The sequence below is a fragment of the Scyliorhinus torazame genome, chromosome 6 (assembly GCF_047496885.1).
Source record: "Scyliorhinus torazame isolate Kashiwa2021f chromosome 6, sScyTor2.1, whole genome shotgun sequence".
NCBI classification, from domain to species: Eukaryota; Metazoa; Chordata; class Chondrichthyes; order Carcharhiniformes; family Scyliorhinidae; genus Scyliorhinus; species Scyliorhinus torazame.
Genome location: NC_092712.1, coordinates 79,155,749 through 79,178,606, shown reverse-complemented (window position 1 = coordinate 79,178,606; position 22,858 = coordinate 79,155,749). Strand labels below are relative to the sequence as shown.

General features: G+C 48.3%; 1 protein-coding gene across 14 annotated transcripts in view; it reads left to right on the top strand.

Annotated features, from left to right (window-relative positions):
- Nucleotides 1-22,858, top strand: part of svila (supervillin a) — a 433,091-nt gene that overhangs the window by 391,975 nt on the left and 18,258 nt on the right. For all 14 annotated transcript variants that reach the window (XM_072508365.1, XM_072508366.1, XM_072508367.1 and 11 more), the window contains 6 exons: nucleotides 725-879; nucleotides 3,988-4,093; nucleotides 9,223-9,430; nucleotides 13,327-13,460; nucleotides 14,987-15,142; nucleotides 20,073-20,216. In XM_072508365.1, the coding sequence (XP_072364466.1) occupies nucleotides 725-879; nucleotides 3,988-4,093; nucleotides 9,223-9,430; nucleotides 13,327-13,460; nucleotides 14,987-15,142; nucleotides 20,073-20,216 (903 nt within the window). The remainder of the gene's footprint in view (nucleotides 1-724; nucleotides 880-3,987; nucleotides 4,094-9,222; nucleotides 9,431-13,326; nucleotides 13,461-14,986; nucleotides 15,143-20,072; nucleotides 20,217-22,858) is intronic.

Sequence of the window (22,858 nt, the reverse complement as noted above, 5' to 3'; positions counted from 1 at the left end):
CGCACGCACTCTAAAGTCGGCGTGGAGCAGACCCACCCCCCACTGGCCCACCCTGCAGCCATAAAGTGCTGTGGCCACAGGCCAAGGTAAATAGACCGCCTGTGCCGCCCCTCTCTGAGGAGGACGTCCAGTTGGCCAGCAGCTCCGTCAGTTATGGCAGTGCCAAGGACAATTAGTGGACCCTTCCAGGACTGCAATGAGTAAGAAGGAGGAGGCCCATGGGTCCCCAGAAACAGGCAAGTCCGAGGTCTTGGGCAGGCAGTGCCTCCCTTTGGGGGTGCCTCCACGGCCAAAGCATGCTCAGTGGGGGACGTGAAACACAGCCCTAGGATTCTGAAAGGTGTATGTTAGAAACCTCTTGGCCTATTCCAAGGTAGTGGGATGTAGTTAGCGATTGGCATTTCTGTAACACTTATTGGATACAGATTGGCAGCCAAGTTAATAGGAAAGAAAACCAAGCAGGTGTGAAACAGGCTGCCAATGAGTTATCACCACTTCTGCACTGCTACCGAAGACCCCGTTATATACAAAATAGTCTCGGCACTATACAGGGTGATGGATCATCAGCGGGCACAGCACTTGGGAGAATATTCGAAGAGAAAATATCCTCCATACAGGTGGATTTTGGAGATTCTGTCATCCATAGAGACATCCATCCATTCATTCTGTTGACGTGCTAATCTATTTTTGGTTTCTTTATGTATTCTTTATTTGGTTTCTTCAGTTGGCAAAAGGCAGAAGTCTGAGCTTGTTCGAAACACTGCTGTCGGGAAGGAGAGATGTGGGTACTACTTCTGGCAAGGCCGTCACTCAACTGTGAGCGAGAAAGGAACTTCAGCTCTTATGACTGTAGAATTAGACGAGGAGCGCGGAGCGCAGGTGAGTCTTTCCTACCAATCCACGTGTGTAATGGTGATTCCTGGCACAGCACAAATGCACAGTTGTGATTTATTCATGAAATACATAAAAAATGGATTCTATTTCCAGTGACAGAATAACAGGTAATTGTTTTGTCATAATAATTTGTGCTTTTTAAAAAACGGAGCACGTTACTTTTCATCACTCTTCCAGGTGGCAACTTCAGAAATCACAATGACCGAGGTGAGCTGTAATGACAAATTCAAGCTAAAACAGATCACTGTAATGGATTGTGTTGGGGGGGGGGGGGGGGGGAGGGAAGAGAGAGAGAGAGAGAGTGGGAGAGTCATTTCCTGGGTAACTCCAATTGCATTTCAACAGGTATAATTCGTATCACCTAATTGAGTTGTCTGCAGAGCAAATGTTAACATCTCACAGTTTGTTTTAAATTAATATTGGACAGAAGTTTGACCACTGAAGCTGCAACTTCGTACTTTTACGAAATTCCGTCGGCTGACTAGTTGGGGAGGGGCGGGTGGCTTCAATTTTTGAATCACATCTATGTTCAGCAAGCAACACTAATGCAGATTTTCCTGGACTCTCTGAGAATGGGATAGATTCCAGGCTTAGTATCATTAGGAATGAGATTTTCAAGAACTGGAAATGCCAGACAGAAACAAAGGGCCCGATTTAACCACAAAAAATCTGTCTCCGGTTTTGGGTGCGTTTAGCAAGGTGTTTCCCAGCGGCTGCAGCGCAGAGAAACACCCCACTGTTCAGCGGCACTTTGCCCTTTTGTTTTTTAAATTTTTTTATTCTCCTTTTTCACATTTTCTCCCACATTTACATCCATCAACAATAAACAATAATCAGCAAGATATGTCACTCCCCATAATAACAACGATCCCATCTACCCACCAACCCCCAAACCTCAACCCGCATGTTTACATAAACAAATGACAAAAAGGAATCAGGGATTACCCGTAGTCACCCTTAATCTTACACAGCTCTCCCCCCCCCCCCCGCCCCCCCGGTCTCCAGCTCCTCCCGTCCACTGCCTCTTGTAAAACTCCTCCTCCCAACCTCGGTTCCTTCCCCCCAACTTTCCACCCCGGCTAGACCACTCGGACCCTGTTCTGCCAGGCTCCGATGGCCGCAGACCCTCCCCCCACCTCACTCCCGTTCACTGGCCGGCTTAAACCTGCCAGCGGGGAGGCCCCCGCCCGGGTCCCTTTCCCACTTGCCCAGCCCTAGGAAAGCCCAAAGATCCCCTTTTAGCACACAAACCCCGCATATCCACCTACACCCCAAAGAACCCTCATTTCGAGTGAAAGTCCCATTACTTCCCTTGTCCAAATATATACCACATTGGCTCCTTTAGCCCATACACCCGCACGCAGTGATACAAAAAAGAAGAAAATACAGTCATGAGGTTACATCGGCACATGGCCATTCCTCAATTTGTCAGTTCTGCCACAATCCTTCTGCTTTCGCAAACTCCTCCGCTGCTTCCGCCGTTCCAAAATAAAAGTCCCAGAGCTTGTAAGTCACCCTCAGCTTCGCTGGATATACAATGCCGCACCGCACCTTGCTAATGTACAGTGCCCTCTTCACCCGGTTGAAGGCAGCCCGCCTCCTTGCCAACTCCACCGTAAAGTCCTGGTATACACGTATACCAGCTCCAGCCTACTGCGCCACCCGCTTCTGCTTGGCCAGCTCAGGACCTTCTCCTTCACACTGTACCTACGGAAGCACAGAGTCACTGCCCTTGGCGGCTCACTCGCCTTTGGTACAGGCCTCCACGACCGATGAGCCCAATCCAGTTCATATCGGGAGGGATCCTCCCCCTCCCCCAATAGTTTTGCCAGCATCACGGCAAAATACTCAGTCGGCTTTGGTCCTTCAACTCCTTCGGGCAGCCCCACAATCCTCAAATTCTGTCGCCTGGATCTGTTTTCCAGGTCTCCCATTTTTCCTCGCAGATCCTTGTTAGTATCCATCACCTTCCGCATCTCTTTCCCCATCGAGGCAAGTTGATCACCGGGCTGCAATAACGTCTCCTCCACTTCCTTCAGCGCCTCCCCTTGCTCTCGCACCTCCGCCACTGCGCTCGCCACCTCCGTCCTCACCGGGGAAACCGCCTCCTCCACCAGCACATTCAAAACCTCCCTCATCTCCTTCCTCACCGTCTCCATGCATTTCGCAATCTGCGCCAACTGCTTTTCAAATTCCGCAGCCATCACCTTAGTTATTTCTTCAGCCGTAGGCAGTGCGGGCTTCCCTGGTGCTCCAGCCTCCATTTTCCTTGGTGACCCCGCGGTGACCTTTCCACTCCCCGACGGACCTTCAGCTGGTTTTTTTTCGGCCGTTTTTTTGCTCACCCTTGACATTTTCCTTTGGGTTTTTTTTCCTCCTGTGTCTTCACTGTGCCTCCTCCGTGCCTTCTCCCTGCTTCTGCCGCCTCCGTGGACCCTGGGACCGGGCTTAATGCCGTTCCTGAACGGGAGCCCTCCATTGTGCGGCTGCCTCCCGGCTGCCGTCTCCGGAAGCCTCCTGCCCTTTTGTTTTGACCTCGGGGTGTTTCTCTCCACCGAGGCCGCACTTAGAGTAATTTCCTAATGGCAAATCAGGCGCCATTTTGTCTGGTTGCCCCTATCATTTCTCCTTGCCTCTCCCCAACCTGGTAAGTCCGTCGTCGTCCCCAGGTCCGATCACTGGCAGTGCCAACTGGGCACCTGGCAGTTCCCTGCCAGGCAGTGATACTGCCAGGCTGGCAGTGCCTGGATGACAGAGTGCCAGGGGGCCACCCTGCCATATCCTCAACCACCCGGGGGTCTATAGTGCCATTATGACATGTCCAGGTTTGTGGAAACCAGTACTAAACGGCTCCCTGGTGAGGTCTTCCAGGTGCCGGGCCCCTTAGTGTCCAAAGATGTACAGGTTAAGTGGGGTTACGGAGATAGAGCCGGGGATAGACCTGGGTTGGGTACTCTTTCAGAGGGTCGGTGCAGAATCGAAGGGCCAAATGGCCCTTCTGCACTGTCAGGATTCTATGGATTAATTGTCTAGATTAATTTTTTAAATAGTTCAAATACTTAACTGTATTTTATTAACCTTTTTTTATTCCAGGTCCAAGTGTTGCAGGGGAAGGAGCCACCCTGTTTCCTGCAGCTGTTTCAAGGAGGAATGATTGTGCATGCTGGTAAAAGGGAAGAGGAAGAAGAAAGCTCACAAAGTAAAAACTCCTTGTGGTTTTGTGTCTTGTTAGATGTTGCGTAGGACTGGCTAAAACTAACAGTGCATTGCAATCGGACCCTGACATTCAAACAGATAGTTCTCTGCCAGTAAAAATTCATGGGTAGAGAAATTAATTTGCATGCTGCACAGACTTACTTTGATTCCCCTGGGACTGCTGCACCACAGGCCCGCCATCTGCGTGGCATCAGTGTTCTCCATATTTTTAAAATGCAAGTATCTAAAGCAATTTTCTCATTTGTGCTGTATATATTGAAGCATGTTTGCTTGTGTACGATCTGTTTATACATAGTTTACCTGCTGTTTGCTTTAATGTAGTCGTGGCACTAGAGTGACAATTAGTAGTCGTGAGTTCGTACCCCAGCACGGAACGTTATGAATATGAATTCAGTAAATTCTAACACCGGAGAGAATGAATTGGGTAATTAATGAAGGAAACCTACCGTCCCAACCTGGTGTATCTTACAAATAAACTCCAGTGTAGTTCATTCTTGATCCAATCTGTGGTGGTCTCGGCTGCCACTCGGTTATAAGCTGCTTGTTGCTCTTCAAAACATGCTTCTTTTTTCATTCTTGACTGATTTTGCATATATTGTCCCCTGGTTCCCTTCCCATTCTTTTCTCTCTCTCTCTCTCTCTCTCTCTCCTCCCCCCCCCCGCCGTATCACATACTGCGTGTGATTCACAGGGCTGTCAGTTCCCAGCAGCCCTCCACCATTGCAGGTGTAGAGATTGCCAGTTGGAACTGCACGAGTCCAGCATTATCACAGGGGTTCGAGGTTTGCTATTCACATTGCTGGGTTGCAGATGTCAGCTGTGCTGCTCTCGGGAGACTTATAGGAGAGGCCACAAAGGGAAGGGAAGGGAAATTATTTCCTGACAACGATTGCTTACCTCCTTACAGTTGCTATGGAGTAACGTTAACAGAGGTTTAGATCAGTCACGGGCAGTTTGTCGCCCAGAGGATTTAAGGGAATTTCAAACTCTCGCCTTTCAATCTTGACTTAATAACCTTGCAGAAACTGCACAAGAAATCTGTGCTGCCATGGAACTGGAAAATGATAGCGTCAGCTAATGCAGGAGAAGTATTAAACACTGATTAGAACATGGACAAAATGAAGGAAAAGTTATTCTCTGCATACACTGCAGTTCACTGATCTGCTGCTTACTGTAACCTCTGCCAGCATACTCACTTCTGAAGGAATGTTCAATGATGGACGCAGGGATAACCCCAGCAACTACAGGCCAGTCAGTTTAACCTCAACAGTGGGAAAGCTTTTAGAAACAATAATCTGGGACACGGTTACTTGCGCCTTTGTGGATTAATTAAGAAAGCCAGCACAGGTTTGTTAAAAGCAAATTGTGTTTAAGTAATTGGCTTGAGTTATTTGATGAGGTAACAGAGAGGACTGATGCAAGCTTCCAAAAGGTGATCAAAAAGCATTACATGCTTGCCAGTAAAATCGAAACCCACGGTACAAAAAGAAAAGTGGCGGCATGGGTGCAGAATAAAAAATTGAAGGTGCTGCAAATACTCACCAGGTCGGGCAGCATCTTTTCGAGAGAGACAAGTGTTAATGTTTCAAGTGGGATAATCTTTATTGTCACAAGTAAGCTTACATTAGTTACCAATGAAGTTACCGTGAAAATCCCCAAGTCGCCACACTCCGGCGCCTGTTCGGGTACACTGAGGGAGAATTCAGAATGTCCTATTCACCTAACAGCACGTCTTTGGGGACTTGTGGGTGGAAACCGGAGCACCCGGAGGAAACCCGCGCAGACAGTGACCCAAACCGGGAATCGAACCTGGAACCCTGGCGCTGTGAAGCAACGGTGCTAACCACTGTGCTACCGTGTCTGAACAGTCGCGTCCATGTCCAACTAGAAACGTTAACTCTCTCTCTCTCTCTCTCTCTCTCTCTCTCTCTCAACAGATGCTGAGTATTTGCAGCACTTTGTTTTTTATTTCAGGCTTCCAGCGTCCACAGTATTTTGTTTTCGTTCTAGCATGGATGCAAATGTGGCTGAGTGATAGCAAACAGAGAATACTGCTGAATGGTTGTTTTACAGAATGGAGGAAAGTATACAGCGGGGTTCCCTGGCGTGGGTACTTGGGCCACTGCACTTCTTGATCTACATTCATGACCTTTTAGACTCTAGTATACAGGCAGCGGTTTCAAAATTCACAGATGGCACAAAACTGTGAAGCTTTATGAACTGTGAGGAGGATAGTGATAAGTTTCAAGAGAACATAGACTGGTGGAATGGATGGGCAGCTTTGCAGATGAAATTTAAGGCAAAGGATTAAATTGGTCCATTGGAAAAAAAATGGTCCATTGTTATGGAAGGGCAAGGTGAGCTGCGATGAAGGGTACAACTCCGCGTGCATGAAAAGAAAGGCCTGCGGAGGGGGGGGGGGAAAGCGGAAATAAGTGCACCAATTGTTTAAGGTTGAGAAGGCAGTTTAAAGCGCCACATGTGATCCTGGTTTTCGGGAAGGGTTTAAAAAAAAAACAAGGAAATTAGCACCTATATGAAACACACTATCATCCTCATTTGGGGTATTGTGTCCAATCCTATGCACCGCGCATTAGGAAGGATGGTTTTGAGAGAGTGCAGAAAAGATTTCTGAGTGGTCCCAGTAATGAGAAACCTCAATTGCGTTGATAGATTGGGGAAGCTGAGGTTGCTCTTCTCACAGAAGACAGGTTTCAGAGGAGAATTGAGAGAGGTGTTCTGATGATGAGGGATCTAGAGAGAGTACAGAGAGAAACTGTCCCCATTGGCGAAGAATTAAGAACCACAGGACACTGATTTACGGTAATTGGAGACAAAAGCAGCATGGGAAAAAGCTCCTCGGCAATGAGTGGTTAGAATCTGGATTAGTTGAGAGTGTGGTGGAGGCAGACTCTTGGTATTCAAAAGGACATTGGATAAGCACCTGAAGACATGAAATGTTGCAGTGCTTTGGAGAAGGACAAGGGGAGGGAGAACGAGCACAGACACAATGAGTGTGATTTTCGGGTCCGTTAACCATGGACGCAAATCCCGCTATGGCCTCTAAATCTAGTGAGAGAGCCATAACGGAATTTGCACCGGTGAGATTCCAATTTGAGATCTTCCCTGCCCGCGATGGGCCGAAGTCCCGCTGCTGCCATGCCAGTCCCGCCAGTGGGACCGGTGGCGCGGGCGGGCTCCGGGGTCCTGGGGGGGGCACGGGGTGATCTGGGCCCCGCGGGTGCCCCCATGATGGCCTGGCCCGCGATCGGGGCCCACCGATCCGCGGGCGGGTCTGTGCCGTTGGGGCACTCTTTTCCCTCCGCCTCGGTCATGGCCAAGGCGGAAGTGACCACCCCCTGCGCATGCGTGGGGATGACGTCAGCAGCCGCTGACGCTCCCGCGCATGCGTGGACTTCCGCCAGCCGGCGCGCCAACCACTTCGGCGTGGGCCTAGCCCCTCAAGGTGAGGGCTTGGCCCCTAAAGGTGTGGCGAAATCCGCACCTTTGGGGCGGCCCGATGCCGGAGTGGTTCCCACCACTCCCTCCCGCCGGGATCCCCCCACCCCGCCGGATATGGGAGAATCCCACCCATGATCAAGTTCACACCCAAAAAGAGCTTGAACTTGATTTTCATGAGCTTGCATTCATTTAAATATAATTAAAAGGAGTTACACTGTAACACCCGGCCCCATGTAATGTTCCCCTCCCCCGGCGGAGTGACATCACACCAGCACAAATCATTTACTGGTTTTTGGAAAATGTAAACCAATTGCGATGACCACGCCGGGGATGCGGAGCTGTTTGGGGGTTGAGGTCCAGGACTGGGCATTACTCCTGGCAATGTGGGGGCACTGATATCGACATTGTGGGGGACACTGCCAAGGGGTAACCCTCCTCCATTGAGAGGGGGACTTCCCCTTGTGTGTGGTGGGTGGAGAGAAGGGTGCGTGCCTATGAATGTGTGGGGGGTGGAATAGGGGGAAAAGTGTCTGTGATACCTCCTTGGTAGGGGGGTTGCCCTGAAGCTTGTGGGGATGGGGTCCTCCATGGCCTTGGGGGGGCGGGGGGGGTGGTTATTTTTTTCCCCCCAGATCGGGGCGCCCTTTAAAGATGATGGAACTGAGCTTGCTGACTCTATCAGGCTCGGCCCTGCCAGAGTGATGGTGCAAACAATGGCACCTGATTTTTTTTTCACAAGTGTGCCAGAAGATCTGGTCAGAACTTGGCGGTGTTTGTGGAGAAAAACAGCCGGTTTTCAGTCAGTACCTGACCCGTTGCCATTTTTCTTTTTTCTTTTTTGTTGAAAATTGCGCCCAATGGGTTCAAAAGACCACTTTCAAATGTGCTGTTATTATTGTATGATATTGCAACCTGGAAAACAAGCAAGGTGTAAATGAGGACAAACACGTATTTTTTTCAGTTCTTAATTTTTTTTTTTTGATTTGTGTAAGTTGTGTAGTTGCAGAGGCCTGACTTTCAATATTCAAATCTCATACTACGAAAACGTTTGCGAAAATATCAGCCCATCAAGTCTGCACCGATCCTCTGAAAGAGCACCTCAACCCAGGCCCAATCCCCCACCCTATCCTTGTGACCCCATCTAGGGGCAATTTAGCGTATCCAATCCACCTAACCTGCACATCTTTGGACTGTGGGAGGAAACCGGAGCACCCGGAGGAAACACATGCAGACGCAGGTAGAAAGTGCAAACTCCACACAGTCGCCTGATGTCAGAATCAAACTTGGGTCCCTGGCGCTGTGATGCAGCAGTGCTAACCACTGTGCCACCATGCCGCCCTTTAATGCAAATCTAATCATCTCGAAATAAACTGCAATCTTGTACAAAAAAAATTGATGTAGAAATTTAAAAGCTACATTTTCCAAAGAGAAACACAACCTCTTTTATCACACAACCCTAAAGAAGGTATTTTGAGAATAATGTGACCTTTTCTCCTATCCTGTGGGAATCTGCATAAACTGGAGCATGGTAAAGAGACATCTGGGTTTCTTTTGAAAGACACCATGTGCACTGAAAATATTTTTGCTTTTCAGCTTGTGTGAAACGGAGAGTATTGATTCTGATCCACTTTCTGATACTGCCCTCTGTAGGTGACTGGCGGTTGTACTGTGTGCGAGGAGAGCTTCCTATGGAAGGAAATCTGCTTGAAGTCGCTTGTCATTGCAGTAGCCTCAGATCCAGAACCTCCATGATTCTGCTGAACGTAAACAAGGCGGTCATCTATCTGTGGCATGGTTGCAAAGCACAGCCACATGCAAAGGTTGTAGGAAAGACTGAAGCAAACAAAATCAAGGAACTGTAAGTGATACCGACTTGGGCAGACCAATGATCGCCACAAGCCTGTATTCCTGTAACAAAACATTTTAACAAATTATTCCATGTGGAACTTTAGTCTTTGGTTAAAAGGAATATTTTAACAGTTAATAAAGAAAGTTTTCCCTTTGAAAGAAAACCAGATGTTTAATAATCTCTTCTAAGTATACGGGTGATTTTCTATGACTCATTCTCAACTGTGTAGGTTGTGAAGGGCAGCAGGCCATGTGATAGTGCTTCCACATATTGTTAGATGGGGAATTCCAAAATATTGACCCGGCAGCAAGGAAGGAAAGGCCCGTGATGGTGTGAGACTAGAAGGAGGTGATATTCCACAGTTGCTACTCTTGTCCCTCTCGGGAAAGGAAGTTGCTGTTGAAGTAGCCTTGATGAGTTGATGCAATGCAATCTGTAGTTTAGACAAATTGAAATGAAATGAAATGAAAATCACTTATTGTCACAAGTAGGCTTCAAATTAAGTTACTGTGAAAAGCCCCTAGTCGCCACATTCCGGCGCCTGTTCGGGGAGGCTGTTACGGGAATCGAACCGTGCTGCTGGCCTGCCTTGGTCTGCTTTCAAAGCCAGCGATTTAGCCCAGTGTGCTAAACAGCCCCTTGGGCAGACCAATGATCGCCACAAGCCTGTATTCCTGCAGCAATAGTGTGCTGACGTGGAGGAGGTGGATATTCAGGCCAGTGCTGGGACCCTTCTCAGACTAACAGCACTGTCTTACAGGGGCATGGAGAGGGTTTGATGGTCAGTTTGTGAACCATTCATTGCAGAGTACTCAGCCTCTGACCCTCTGCTGTTATAGCCATGGTGTAAATTTGGCTGGTCCATTTCAGTTTCTGCTTGATGCCAAGTATTGTTGATTATCCTAAGGACACATGCTGAGCACTCCATTGGACATTATAAAAGCTGTTTGCCGATATCCGTGCCAAGGTTTGCTGTCCATGTGTGGCTGATATAATTAGAAAGCTGATGAGCTGTTATATTAACATTATATTCATATTTCTATATGCACATTGTGTTTGAACCTATTCTCAGCTTACTGTTCTTTGGCCTGACCAGACTAAATTTCAGCTCTCTTGATTGGATATTTTAGGATGGGCTTTTTTAAAAATAAAGTCAGTAGTATATAATTATCTATAAGACCCATAGCCTCTATGGTTATAGAACCTCATAGGTTCCCCAGCGTCGCATTTATGGGGTATCCCAAAGGTGTGCTGGAATCCCTCCAGGAAGTTCCCATGTAAGGGTTCACCCGACAATTGCCCAGAAGTGGGAACTTCCTCTGGATAATTGCACTGGGCTGGGAATCATCCGACAGTATTGATATAAATCGCTAACTTCGGATGGTTCAGCCAGTTTTACCTTGAGAAGGAAAAAAAAACATCTAACTCCAGAGTAACTGATTAAATACCCAGACCAGCCTCGAGCGGGACACTCCCCACAAACAGGACCCCCCCTCCAGAAGACCCACCACACCAACACCATACCCGACCCAACTCGACGCCCCCTCCCAGACTGAGCCCTCCCCCTTCCTGGACTGCCACCCCTTCCTCCCTCCTGGACTGACGCGCCCCCCCCCCCCCCCCCACACTCCAGTACTATTATAATTATATACTACTGACTTAAAAATGAGTTTCATATCATTTCCTTGGGAGTTTAATAACAATAGTCATTTTGACACCTAGTGGACAAAATGTTACTACTTCAGACCAGTCCATCCTAATTAAGGGACAATTTAACTTGGCCAATCCATCTACCCTGCACGTCTTTGGGTTTTGGGGGTGAGACCCAGGGAAAATGTGCAAACTCTACACGGTCAGTGACCTGGTGCCGGGATCGAACCTGGGCCCTCTGCACTGTTAGGCTGCAGTGAAACCTTCCCTTTACAGCAGCTACTGCCATAAAAATGGGGAGTGACTTGCCTTTCTGCATCCCAGTTACTCGATGAAGATCCTGCCTTGGGCGCGCTTCACTGCTCCTGTCCCACCCAGCCTGAGCGAGGAAAGTTGGGCAAGACTGGGGCTTAGGAATCCCAGCGTTGGTAAGTCTGGTGAGAGTGGCAATCTGCTGGAGATTGCCACTCAGCAGAGGTTACGGGCCAATAGCTCTTTTGTTCTGTCTTAGTTAAATTAATAAAGATATGGGTGGCATGGTGGCACAGTGGTTAGCACTGCTGTCCACGGCGCTGACGACCCAGGTTCGATCCCAGCCCTGGGTCACTGTCCGTGTGGATTTGGCACATTCTCCCGGGTCTGCGTGGGTTTCACCCTCACAATCCAAAGATGTGCAGGGTAGGTGGACTGGCCACGCTAAATTGCCCCTTAATTGGAAAAAATGAATTGGCCACTCTAAATTTTTTTTTTTAATTAACAAAGTTATGGTATAAAAATAGTACTTATTTCTCAAGTTTCTTTGTAAGAATCCTAAATGTTTCAATGAAGAAACCCCTCATGACTCCAGTGCAGTACTCCGTGGAGTAAAACAACACTGTCAGAGGTGCTGTCTTTTGGATGAGACATTAAATTAGGGCCCCCATCTGCCTATACAAAGATCCAATTATGCTATTCGGAAAAAGAGGAATAGAGTTTGTCTCTGTTTCCGCACGATATTTATTCTTCAGCAATTATTACTAAAACAAATGGAATGTTGTTGTTTCTGTAAGGGGAATGGAATATAAAAGTCATTAAGTTTTGCTCCATTTGACCAGGGCATTGGTGAGACCACATCTGGAATACAGTGTACAGTTTGGTCTCCTTATTTAAGGAAGGATATAATTGGAATTCGAGCAATGAGAAGGTTCACTTGGCTGATGCCTGGGCTGAGGTCTTATTGTATGAAGAAAAGTTGGACAGGTTGGGCCTGTATCTGTTGGCATTTAGAAGAATGAGAGTTGATTTTATTGACGGGTGGATTTTATTGATAGGGTGGTTGCTCTCTCCTTATGGGAGAGCTTAGAATTAGGGGACACATTTAAAATAAGGGGTCTTCCATTTTAAGACTATGATGAGGTGAATTGTTTTTCTCTTGGAGAGCTGTTAGTCTGTAAAATGATCTCACCCAGAGATCAGTAGAGGCAGGTCATTGAATATTTTTAAAGCTAAATTGGATAGATCCTTGACTGACCAGGGAGTCAAAGGGTTTTTATTCATTCAGGAGTTGTGGGCATTGCTGGCTCGACCAGCATTTATTGCCCATCGCTAATTGCCTTTGATAAAGTGGTGGTAAGCTGCCTTCTTGAACCGCTGCAGCGTATGTGGTCTGTGGAGGGAGTTTAGGATTTTGACCCAGAAATGGTGATGTATTTCCAAGCCAGGATGGTGAGCGGCTTGGAGGGGAACTTCCTGATGATGGTGTTCCCATGTATCTGCTCCCCTTCCCCTTCTAGATGGTTGTGGTCGTAGGTTTGGAAGGTGTTAAGGATCCTTGGTGAGTTGGGTTTAGGGGTAGACGAGAAAGTAGAGGGCACAGTTGGATTAGCCGTGATCTTATCAAATAGAAAAGGAGGCTCGAGGGGCCGAATGCCATACCCCTGCTCCTAATTCAAATGTTAAAACAGGATATTGATCATCTATCAGATTGCTGTGTGGATCTAGCTGTGCACAAATTGGTTGCCTTATTTTCTAACGTTAGTGGCAACACATTTTTAAAAATAAAAGATGCTTAAATGGCTGTACAAAGTGCTATATAAATGAGGTTTTTCTTTTTCTTCATTATAAAATAAAGTAAACTGGATATGTACATGGCTCCACCCTAAAATACGTTTTTGTTAAAGCTCACAAAGCAAATGCTAGATTGTACTGAAACTGAACTTTAATCAATGTGTTTGTAACTGCAACAGATTATAGAATTCCTTAACCATGTTTTGCAGGCGTCCACTGGAAGCAGGACTTCACAGTAGCATCAATGTGACTGTACATGAATGTGATGAGGGGTCCGAAATGGTGGCTTTCTTTGAAGCATTAGGAAGAAGAGACCGAAAGGCCTACGACTGCATGTTGCAAGGTAACCAGTGTTCTCTGACAGAGTTATGAAATATTTCTACAGGTAAATAATGACAAGATTGTGAGGTGAAAAAGTCTATCTTATAAGGGGTGGCACAGTGGTTAGCACTGAAGCCTCACAACTCCAGGACCCCGGGTTCAATTCCGACCTTGGGTGACTGTCTGTGTGGACTTTGCACTTTTTCCCCCTGTCTGCATGGGTTTCCTCCCACGGTCCAAAGATGTGCAGGTTAGGTGGATTGGTCATGCTAAATTGCCCTTGGATCCAAAAAAGATTAGGTGGGGTTATGGGGTAGGGTGGCGATGTGGGCTTAAATAGGGTGCTCTTTCCTGATGGGCCGGCTGAATGGTCTCCTGCACTGTAAATGCTTTGATCTATTATCTATTAGGAGAGGAGAAGAACTACCTCCATCTGCTAGTGCCAGAGAGATTCCTTCCAGTCCCCATATAAAACTTTGCATAGGATGGGAACAAACTGTAAGGTGTAGTTGGTGGTGAGCAATGGTACTAAGTGAGTTCATGTACTAAAGCCTTGTAACATAACATCCTTGCCTATAATTCTATTCTTGTCCTCATCAGTAACATGAACTGTTAAGCACTTGTTCAATATTTTAAAGGTTGCCTACATAACATAGCAATATCTATTTTATATATGAACAGTCATAGTCTTGAAAACAGAAGTCTCACTGTAATCTATTTCAGCCTGGCTCAGTTGGCATCATTCTCAATCAACAATATCTTGCATTTGTGTAGCACCTTTAATGTGGTAGAACATTCCCATTACATTTCACAAGAATGCCATCAGAGTTAACCTGACACCATCTACAGAAGGAGATATTGTCAAAAGGCTATGGATTCAAACCCCATCCATGACTTTAGTACATAGAATCCATAGAATCCCCACTGTACGGAAGGAGGCCATTCGGTCCATCGAGTCTGCACCAACCCTCCAAAGGACCACTCTATCTAGACCCACTCCCCCGCCCTTTCCCCGTGACCCTGCGCATTGCTGACGGCCAATCCACCTAACCTGCACATCGTTGAACTGTGGGTGGAAACCGGAGCTCGCACGGAAACCCACGCAGACACAGGAAGGACATGCAAACTCCATGCAGACAGTGATCCAAATCCGGAATCGAATCTAGGCCCTCGGATGGCACTCCCAACACAATATTGATGGAGTTGGAAATGTCATGCTTTGAGTGAGATGTACTGTTCCAGTGGTTGTGATAGACGTTTAAGGATTCGCAAGGTGTAACTTCAATGATGAATATTGCCCAAAATAGTAACTATCCGTTCATCTCAATTCTTGCTGTGTCCTTCAAAATATTTTATTGCATAAGAAATGCCTAGAGACATGTTTTGGAGAGACGTGATAAAATACTTATACAGATGGTATTTACTTTGTTAAAATGTGCCCTTGTTTCCATTGTACTTCCATTTTAATCTCCATGTCCTGTTGAAATGTTAGGAACTTCTACTCCTTTCCTCTTATGATTGAAAACTAAACACACAATATGTTCACAGATCCTGGAAAATTCAACTTCACTCCTCGGCTCTTTATCCTCAGTAGTTCATCTGGAGAGTTCATTGCCACTGAGTATCTATATCCTGCCAGAGATCCTACCATGGTCAACTCAATGCCATTTTTGCAAGAAGATCTATATGCAGCCCAGCAACCAGGTTAGTTTTATTTCTTGCAAGAAATATGAAAATACAATCACTTGGGAGGAGATTATCCTAACCTAAGATCACAATGGAAGAAGTGAACGAGGGATTGATTAACTCTTTCAAAAAGGACAACTAACTGACTGGATAAGGGGTGCTAGCTATCCACCTAACCTATAGGCAGAGATGATTATTCTGATTCCTCCGTTGCAGAGGTTTGGAGGGTTGAGAAAGGTCTGTGAAGCTCAGCAATCTGAAGATGTGGGATAGATATTTTCTTTCTTTTTTTTGTTTGTTTAATTCATTCATGGGATATGGTATCACTGGTTAGTCCAGCATTTATTGTCGATCCCTAATTGTCCTTGAGGAATTGGTGGTCTGCTGCTTTCTTGAAACTGCTAAATGCCCATGTGGTGTAGGTTCACTCACAGTGCTCTTAGGAAGGCAGGTCCAACCTTTTAACCCAGAGACAGTGAAGGAACGGTGATATATTTCCATGTCAGGGTGGTGTGTGGCTTGAAGAGGAACTTGGTTTCGAGATGACAGGGTTTGGTTGATGTTGAAGGAGTCTTGATGAGTTGCTACAGTGCATTTTGTAGATGGTACACACTGTTGCCACTGTGCATGAGTGGTGGAATGAGTGAAAGTTTACGCTGGTAATGGGGTGCCAATCGGGCAGGCTGCTTTGTCCTGGATGGTGTTCATCATGCCGAGTGTCGTTGGAGCTCCACTCTTCGAGGAAAGTGGAGAGTATTCCATAACACCCCTGACTTGTGCCTTGTCTATGGTGGACAGGGTTTGGGGAGTCGAGAGATGTGTTACTCTGTAGAATTCGCAGCCTCTCCTAGCCACAGTATTTATATGGCTATTCCAATTCCATTTCTGGTCAATGGTAGCCCACAGGATGTTGATAGTGGGGGATTCAGCGATGGTAATGTCATTGAATCTCATGGGTTGATGGTTAGATTCGCTCATAGAGCTGGCCATTGCCTGACTTGTGTGGTACTAATGTTAATTGCCACTTATCAGCTTAAGCCTGGATATTGTTCAGGTCTTGTTGCATATGGACACAGACTGCTCCTATATCTGAGGAGTCGCAAATAGAACATAGAACATTACAGCGCAGTACAGGCCCTTTGACCCTCGATGTTGCGCCGACCTGTGAAACCACTCTACACTATTCCCTTATCGTCCATATGTCTATCCAATGACCATTTGTATACCCTTAGTGTTGGCGAGTCCACTACTGTTGCAGGCAGGGCATTCCACACCCTTACTATCTGAGTAAAGAACCTCCCTCTGACATCTGTCTTATATCTATCTCCCCTCAATTTAAAGCTATGTCCCCCTCATGCTAGACATCACCATCTGAGGGAAAAGGCTCTCACTGTCCACCCTATCCAATCCTCTGATCATCTTGTATGCCTCAATTAAGTCACCTCTTAACCTTCTTCTCTCTAACGAAAACAGCCTCAAGTCCCTCAGCCTTTCCTCATAAGATCTTCCCTCCATACCAGGCAACATTCTGGTAAATCTCCTCTGCACCCTTTCCAATGCTTCCACATCCTTCCTATAATGCGGCGACCAGAATTGCACGCAATACTCCAAACGCGGCCGCACCAGAGCTGCAACATGACCTCATGGCTCTGAAACTCAATCCCTCTACCAATAAAAGCTAACACACCGTACGCCTTCTTAACAACCCTCTCAACCTGAGTGGCAACTTTCAGGGATCTATGTACATGGACACTGAGATCTCTCTGCTCATCCACACTGCCAAGAATCTTACCATTAGCCTACTACTCTGTCTTCCTGTTATTCCTTCCAAAATGAATCACCTCACACTTTTCTGCATTAAACTTCATTTGCCACCTCTCAGCCCAGCGCTGCAGCTTATTTATGTCCCTCTGTAACTTGTAACATCCTTCCGCACTGTCCACAACTCCACCGACTTTAGTGTCATCTGCAAATTTACTCACCCCTCCTTCCACGCCCTCCTCCAGGTCATTTATAGAAATGACAAACAGCAGTGGCCCAAAAACAGATCCTTGTGGTACACCAGTAGTAACTGGACTCCAGTCTGAACACTTCCCATCAACCACCACCCTTTGTCTTCTTCCAGCTAGCCAATTTCAGTTAGCCAAACTGCTAAATCTCCCTGAATCCCATGCTTCCGTATTTTCTGCAGTAGCCTACCGTGGGGAACCTTATCAAACGCTTTACTGAAATCCATATACACCACATCAACTGCTTTACCCTCATCCACCTGTTTGGTCACCTTCTCAAAGAACTCAATAAGGTTTGTGAGGCACGACCTACCCTTCACAAAACCGTGTTGACTATGTCTAATCAAATTATTCCTTTCCAGATGATTATACACCCTATCTCTTATAAACCTTTCCAAGATTTTGCCCACAACAGAAGTAAGGCTCACTGGTCTATAGTTACCGGGGTTGTCTCTACTCCCTTTCTTGAACAAGGGGACAACATTTGCTATCCTCCAGTCTTCTGGCACTATTCCTGTTGACAAAGATGACTTAAAGATCAAAGGCAAAGGCTCTAGCTTCCCAGAGAATCCTAGGATAAATCCCATCCGGCCCAGGGGACTTATCTATTTACACCCTTTCCAGAATTGTTAACACCTCCTCCTTATGAACCTCAAGCCCTTCTAGTCTAGTAGCCTGAATCTCAGTATTCTCCTCAACAACATTGTCTTTTTCCTGTGTGAATTGTCTTTTTCCTGTGTGAATACTGACGAAAAATATTCATTTAGCCCCTCTCCTATCTCCTCGGTGCTGAACCTTGTGCAATCATCAGTAAACATGTCATTGATGAAGCAGCTGAAGATGATTGGGCCGAGGACACCCTGAGGAACTCCTGCAGTGATGTTCCGACAGATGATTAACCTCCAGCCACTACACCAATCTTCCTTTGTGCCATGTGTGACTCCAACCAGTGGAGAGTTTTTCTGCGATTCCCATCGACTCCAGTTTAGCTAGGGCTCCTTAATGCCACAGTTGGTCAAATACTTGATTGTTTTTGAAATTACTGTACTTGTGCACAGAATATGGGATTTGATCTAACAGACGGCAGTACATGTCAAAATAACCCTTATCCCTTGCTTTCATATGTTAATGTGATAATATGCAAAAGCTGATGCTATTAAGAGCTGTTATTTTGAATGTTTGTAAATGATGATATTTAATCTCTTTGGGAAGCTGCTTTTATGTTGTACATTAAAAGGTTAGTGGGGCCATCAGCTGCTGACACATAGGCTTTTCACAGCTTGCAGATTTCCAAGAACAAATTTGTGCAAAGACCCATGTTTCAATTGGGTTATCGATTGAAGACCTTAACAAATATAGGTGCTCTAGCTGGGTGTGTGAAGACCAGCCCTTTCCCCCTTTAGCTCAGTATATGAATGTCCTCATTTATTGGGCAGGGTTTCAAGGATGGTGGGGTTTGCTCTGCTGAAAAGGTCACCGTGAAACCTATCCTGCTCCAGTGGGTTACCCTACAGCCGTTTAACGCTCGGAGGAATCGCTATCTTGGAAGGAAATCCTGCCTCCGAGAGCTGCCGGACAATTAGAATGACCGGGTGCTCCTTGGTCCTAGTAGCGGCAGCAGGAGTGGTGGCTACTGCTGGGACTGCATCTGGTCCCAGCAAAGAAGAGTTAGGACCTGGATAATAGATCATTTAGGGCCCACTTGCCAGCACCAGGAATAGAGGCCCTGGGGTGGAGTGGGTGTGGGGTTGGGGCAAGAGCGGTAGGACCAGGAGCCAGTGGAGAGGATGTCACCAGTGGGGGGGGGGGGGGTGTTGTTGGTGTGCAGGTTGTGGGGTAGTCCTCCAATCATAAAAGGAAGCTTGTGAAGGATGCAGCCTATGTCTGAAGCCAGTGCAGGCTAACCTGCGGGGCTGAAAATTTTTTGCCAAGCAGGAATGGCCATATTAAGATCTCGTCTGCTATCCATTCTATTGCTACTAGGTCAGAGGTGGCCAGGTAAATGGTGGGAAAGGCATGCACAGCATGTTTATCACCACCACCCCCGAGGCCACTTGCCAGCCTACCCACAGGGACTGTAAAATGTTGTCCTTCGTGTTACGTGTTCGATTTAATCGCTGTTCAAATATTTCAGAATATATCTTAACTGAACAGCTGTTACTATTGTCTGAATTATTCTAGTATTATCAAAAGTATATAGTACAAATAGTTCTCAGCAGTAAAGATGTATCTTAATTTCCTACGGAAACCATTTAAATTTACAGTTGAAACTATCGTTACTATTCAGCGTGACTCCTCAATTTTGTGATCCTTTTTAGTTTGACATAAGTTGTAAAAGTGATCTCGAAACAATTTTAAGTAACTGGTTGAAATACGCTCACAAATGGTTACCTTAAAATGAACTCAAACTTTTGTCCAGCTTTCACCATGTTTTGAGATTATTTCCAGTAAAAAAAATTTTTTTTCAAGTGACAAATTCCACAGTCACCTTGTTGTAAAAGTTTATCGTTTGAAATTTGGCATTTTTGTGTATGAGCGCAAGATGAAAGGCTTTGGCCAAAAAAGAGATTTAATTTTCGAAGTGAAATAAACCTAAAATATTTGTTGAAAAAAAACACCATAGGAATGCATGGACTTGTCACTTGGTAGTACAGAACTTGAATATTGCAAAAGGAGAAAAGGCTGCTGATTACATGGCAAGGCAACTATGATTGGTAAGGCATTGCCCCAGTGAAAGCAACAGGGACCGAAAGACTCCCCAAGCTCCCGGGCAATTCAAAAAAGGCACAAGACTTGAACGTATACCTTTTGTTTGCATAGAATAAATCCATATCTCGCTGACCAATTAGGCCATTATTTTGGGGAATCATTTTGTTAATGTTTCAAGAAATCTGCAGTACACAAGAGTATATGAACATTTTCTCTTTCTTGTTGTGCAGCTTTATTCTTGGTAGACAATCACCACGAGGTGTACCTCTGGCAGGGCTGGTGGCCAACGGAAAATGAAATCACAGGGTCTGCCAGAATCCGCTGGGATGCAGACCGGAAATGTGCAATGGAGACGGTGCTGCAATACTGCAAAGGTACACTGCAAATATTGGCAATTGTCATCTAAAGGTTAAATGCATTAAGTGGGAGTTGGAGTTCAATACTCCAACCCAGTTCATGGGACATTTGGTGATGTTGCAATTTTTCCTTTAACTGCTTATTTGCTTCCTCTTCCTTCAGTATTTCTTTTCTTTTTTTTTTATTTGTTTCATTATAAATATGGTTAGGGCAATATATTAGTATGTAATGTGAGAAAATTAAAATCTGTCCTGTTTTAATTGCGCACTCAATCAAGAATGACAGCATTAGGCTGCTAAGGCTGAATTATGGTTATTGGAATAAGATTGTGAATGTTCTTTTATTAACAATGTGTATCATTCGGTGCACATGAGGTGAATGGTAGTAGTTTATAAAAATGTTGCTTTTGATGCATACCCACCAGACTGTAGAATCTCTGTAGAACTAATGCGCTGGATTTTTAAACGTTCATAGTACAGACCAGAGGTGGACGGGCAGGCATTTTGGCACTTCCAGGCTCCATGCTGGTTCAGTGCTATGATCCCGACCGTGAACCATTTTGAATGAGGGCAGTTCTAAGTGGATTGGCTGCCCACCAGGAGGCCAGTTGCAGCCAATTATTGTCACTTTTGGGCCTATCAAGTTCCAATTTCCACAAGGCTTGGAATTTCCAGTTAGCAATGCAGGCAGTTGGGGTGTCCAGGCCAATGTGGAAGACAAAGGGTGGGAGGTAGAATGCGGACTGGACCCATACGACGGACAGCACGCAGATCCATAACAGCCACTGGGCCCCTCCAGGTTCATGGCCAGGCAGCGGTGGCTTTTTAAAAAGTGGAAACAAAAGATACCTTTTTTTTTCCCCCTTGCAGTCTTCATCTTCAGATCAGAAAAATCCTACCTTAGCCAGCTGGAGGACCTCCTACCTGATCTAACCTGCCTAACACTAAAAGTGATTCCAATCCCCCAACTACCCATCCACCCCCCACCCAATCCAACACAGCTACCCTTCACCACATGATCCAACCTCATACCTCCCCGAACACACAAATATGCCCCATGCCAGCAGGACATGACAAAAAAACCCTGACAATCCAACTCAACACAATCAAATTGAAATACCCCCTGATCTGACCTAACTAGCCCCCAACTTCCCCATTACCTACTTGACCCACCTCACCATCACACTAATTTCTCACACCTCATCCACTTACCCACGTGCCTGCCTGCCTACTCACTCACCCACTGGCTTACCTGCCCGCCCACTCACGCACCTGCTACTCACTCACTCACCTGCCCCGCCCACTCGCTCACCCTGCCCGCCTACTCACTCATTCACCTGCCCCCCCACCCACTTGCTCATCTGACGTCCGCCCCACTCTCGCTCGACCGCCCACTCGCTCTCGCATCGCCCGCCTGCCCACATCGCCCCGCCTGCCCACTCGCCCGCTTACCCACTCGCCCGCCCACTCGCCCGCCTGACCGCCCACTCGCTCGCCTGCGCCGCCTGCCCGCCCTCTCGCTCGCCTGCCCGCCCCTCTCGCTCGCCTGCCCGCCCACTCGCTCGCCTGCCCGCCCACTTCCGCTCGCCTGCCCGCCCACTCGCTCGCCTGCCCGCCCCACTCGCCTCGGCCTGCCCGCACCCACTCGCTCGCCCTGCCCGCCCACTTCGCTCGCCTGCCCGCCCACTCGCTCGCCTGCCCGCCCACGCCGCTCGCCTGCGCCGCCCACTCGCTCGCCTGCCCGCCCCACTCCGCTTCGCCTGCCCCCGCCCCGCTCGCCTGCCCGCCCCCGCTCGCTCGCCTGCCCGCCCCCGCTCGCTCGCCTGCCCGCCCGCTCGCTCGCCTGCCCGCCCACTCTCGCTCGCCTGCCCGCCCACTTCGCTCGCCTGCCCGCCCACTCTCGCTCGCCTGCCCGCCCACTCGCTCGCCTGCCGCCCACTCGCTCGCCTGCCCGCCACTCGCTCGCCTGCCCGCCCACTCGCTCGCCTGCCTGCCCACTCGCTCGCCTGCCCGCCCACCTCGCTCGCCTGCCCGCCCCACTCGCTCGCCTGCCCGCCCACCTCGCTCGCCTGCCCGCCCACTCGCTCGCCTGCCCGCCCACCTCGCTCGCCTGCCCCACTCGCTCAGCCTGCCCACTCGCCTGCCCGCCCACTCGCCTGCCCGCCCACTCGCCTGCCCGCGCCCGCTCGCCTGCCGCGCCGCGCTCGCACTGCCCGCCCCGCTCGCCTGCCCGCCCGCTCGCCTGCCCGCCCCGCTCGCCCTGCCCGCCCGCTCCCGCTCGCCGCCAGCCCGCCTCGCCTGCCCGCTCGCCTGCCCGCCCGCTCGCCTGCCCGCCCGCTCGCCTGCCCGCCCGCTCGCCTGCCCGCCCGCTCGCCCTGCCCGCCCGCCTCGCCTGCCCGCCGCCCCGCTCGCACGCCTCGCCCGCATCGCCCGCTCGCCCGCTCGCACGCCCGCCCGCCCGCCGCTAGCCCTGCCCGCCCGCTCGCCTGCCCGCCGCTCGCCTGCCCGCCCGCTCGCCTGCCCGCCCGCTCGCCTGCCCGCCGCTCGCCTGCCCGCCCGCTCGCCTGCCCGCCCGCTCGCCTGCCCCGCTCGCCTGCCCGCCCGCTCGCCTGCCCGCCCGCTCGCCTGCCCGCCCGCTCGCCTGCCCGCCCGCTCGCCTG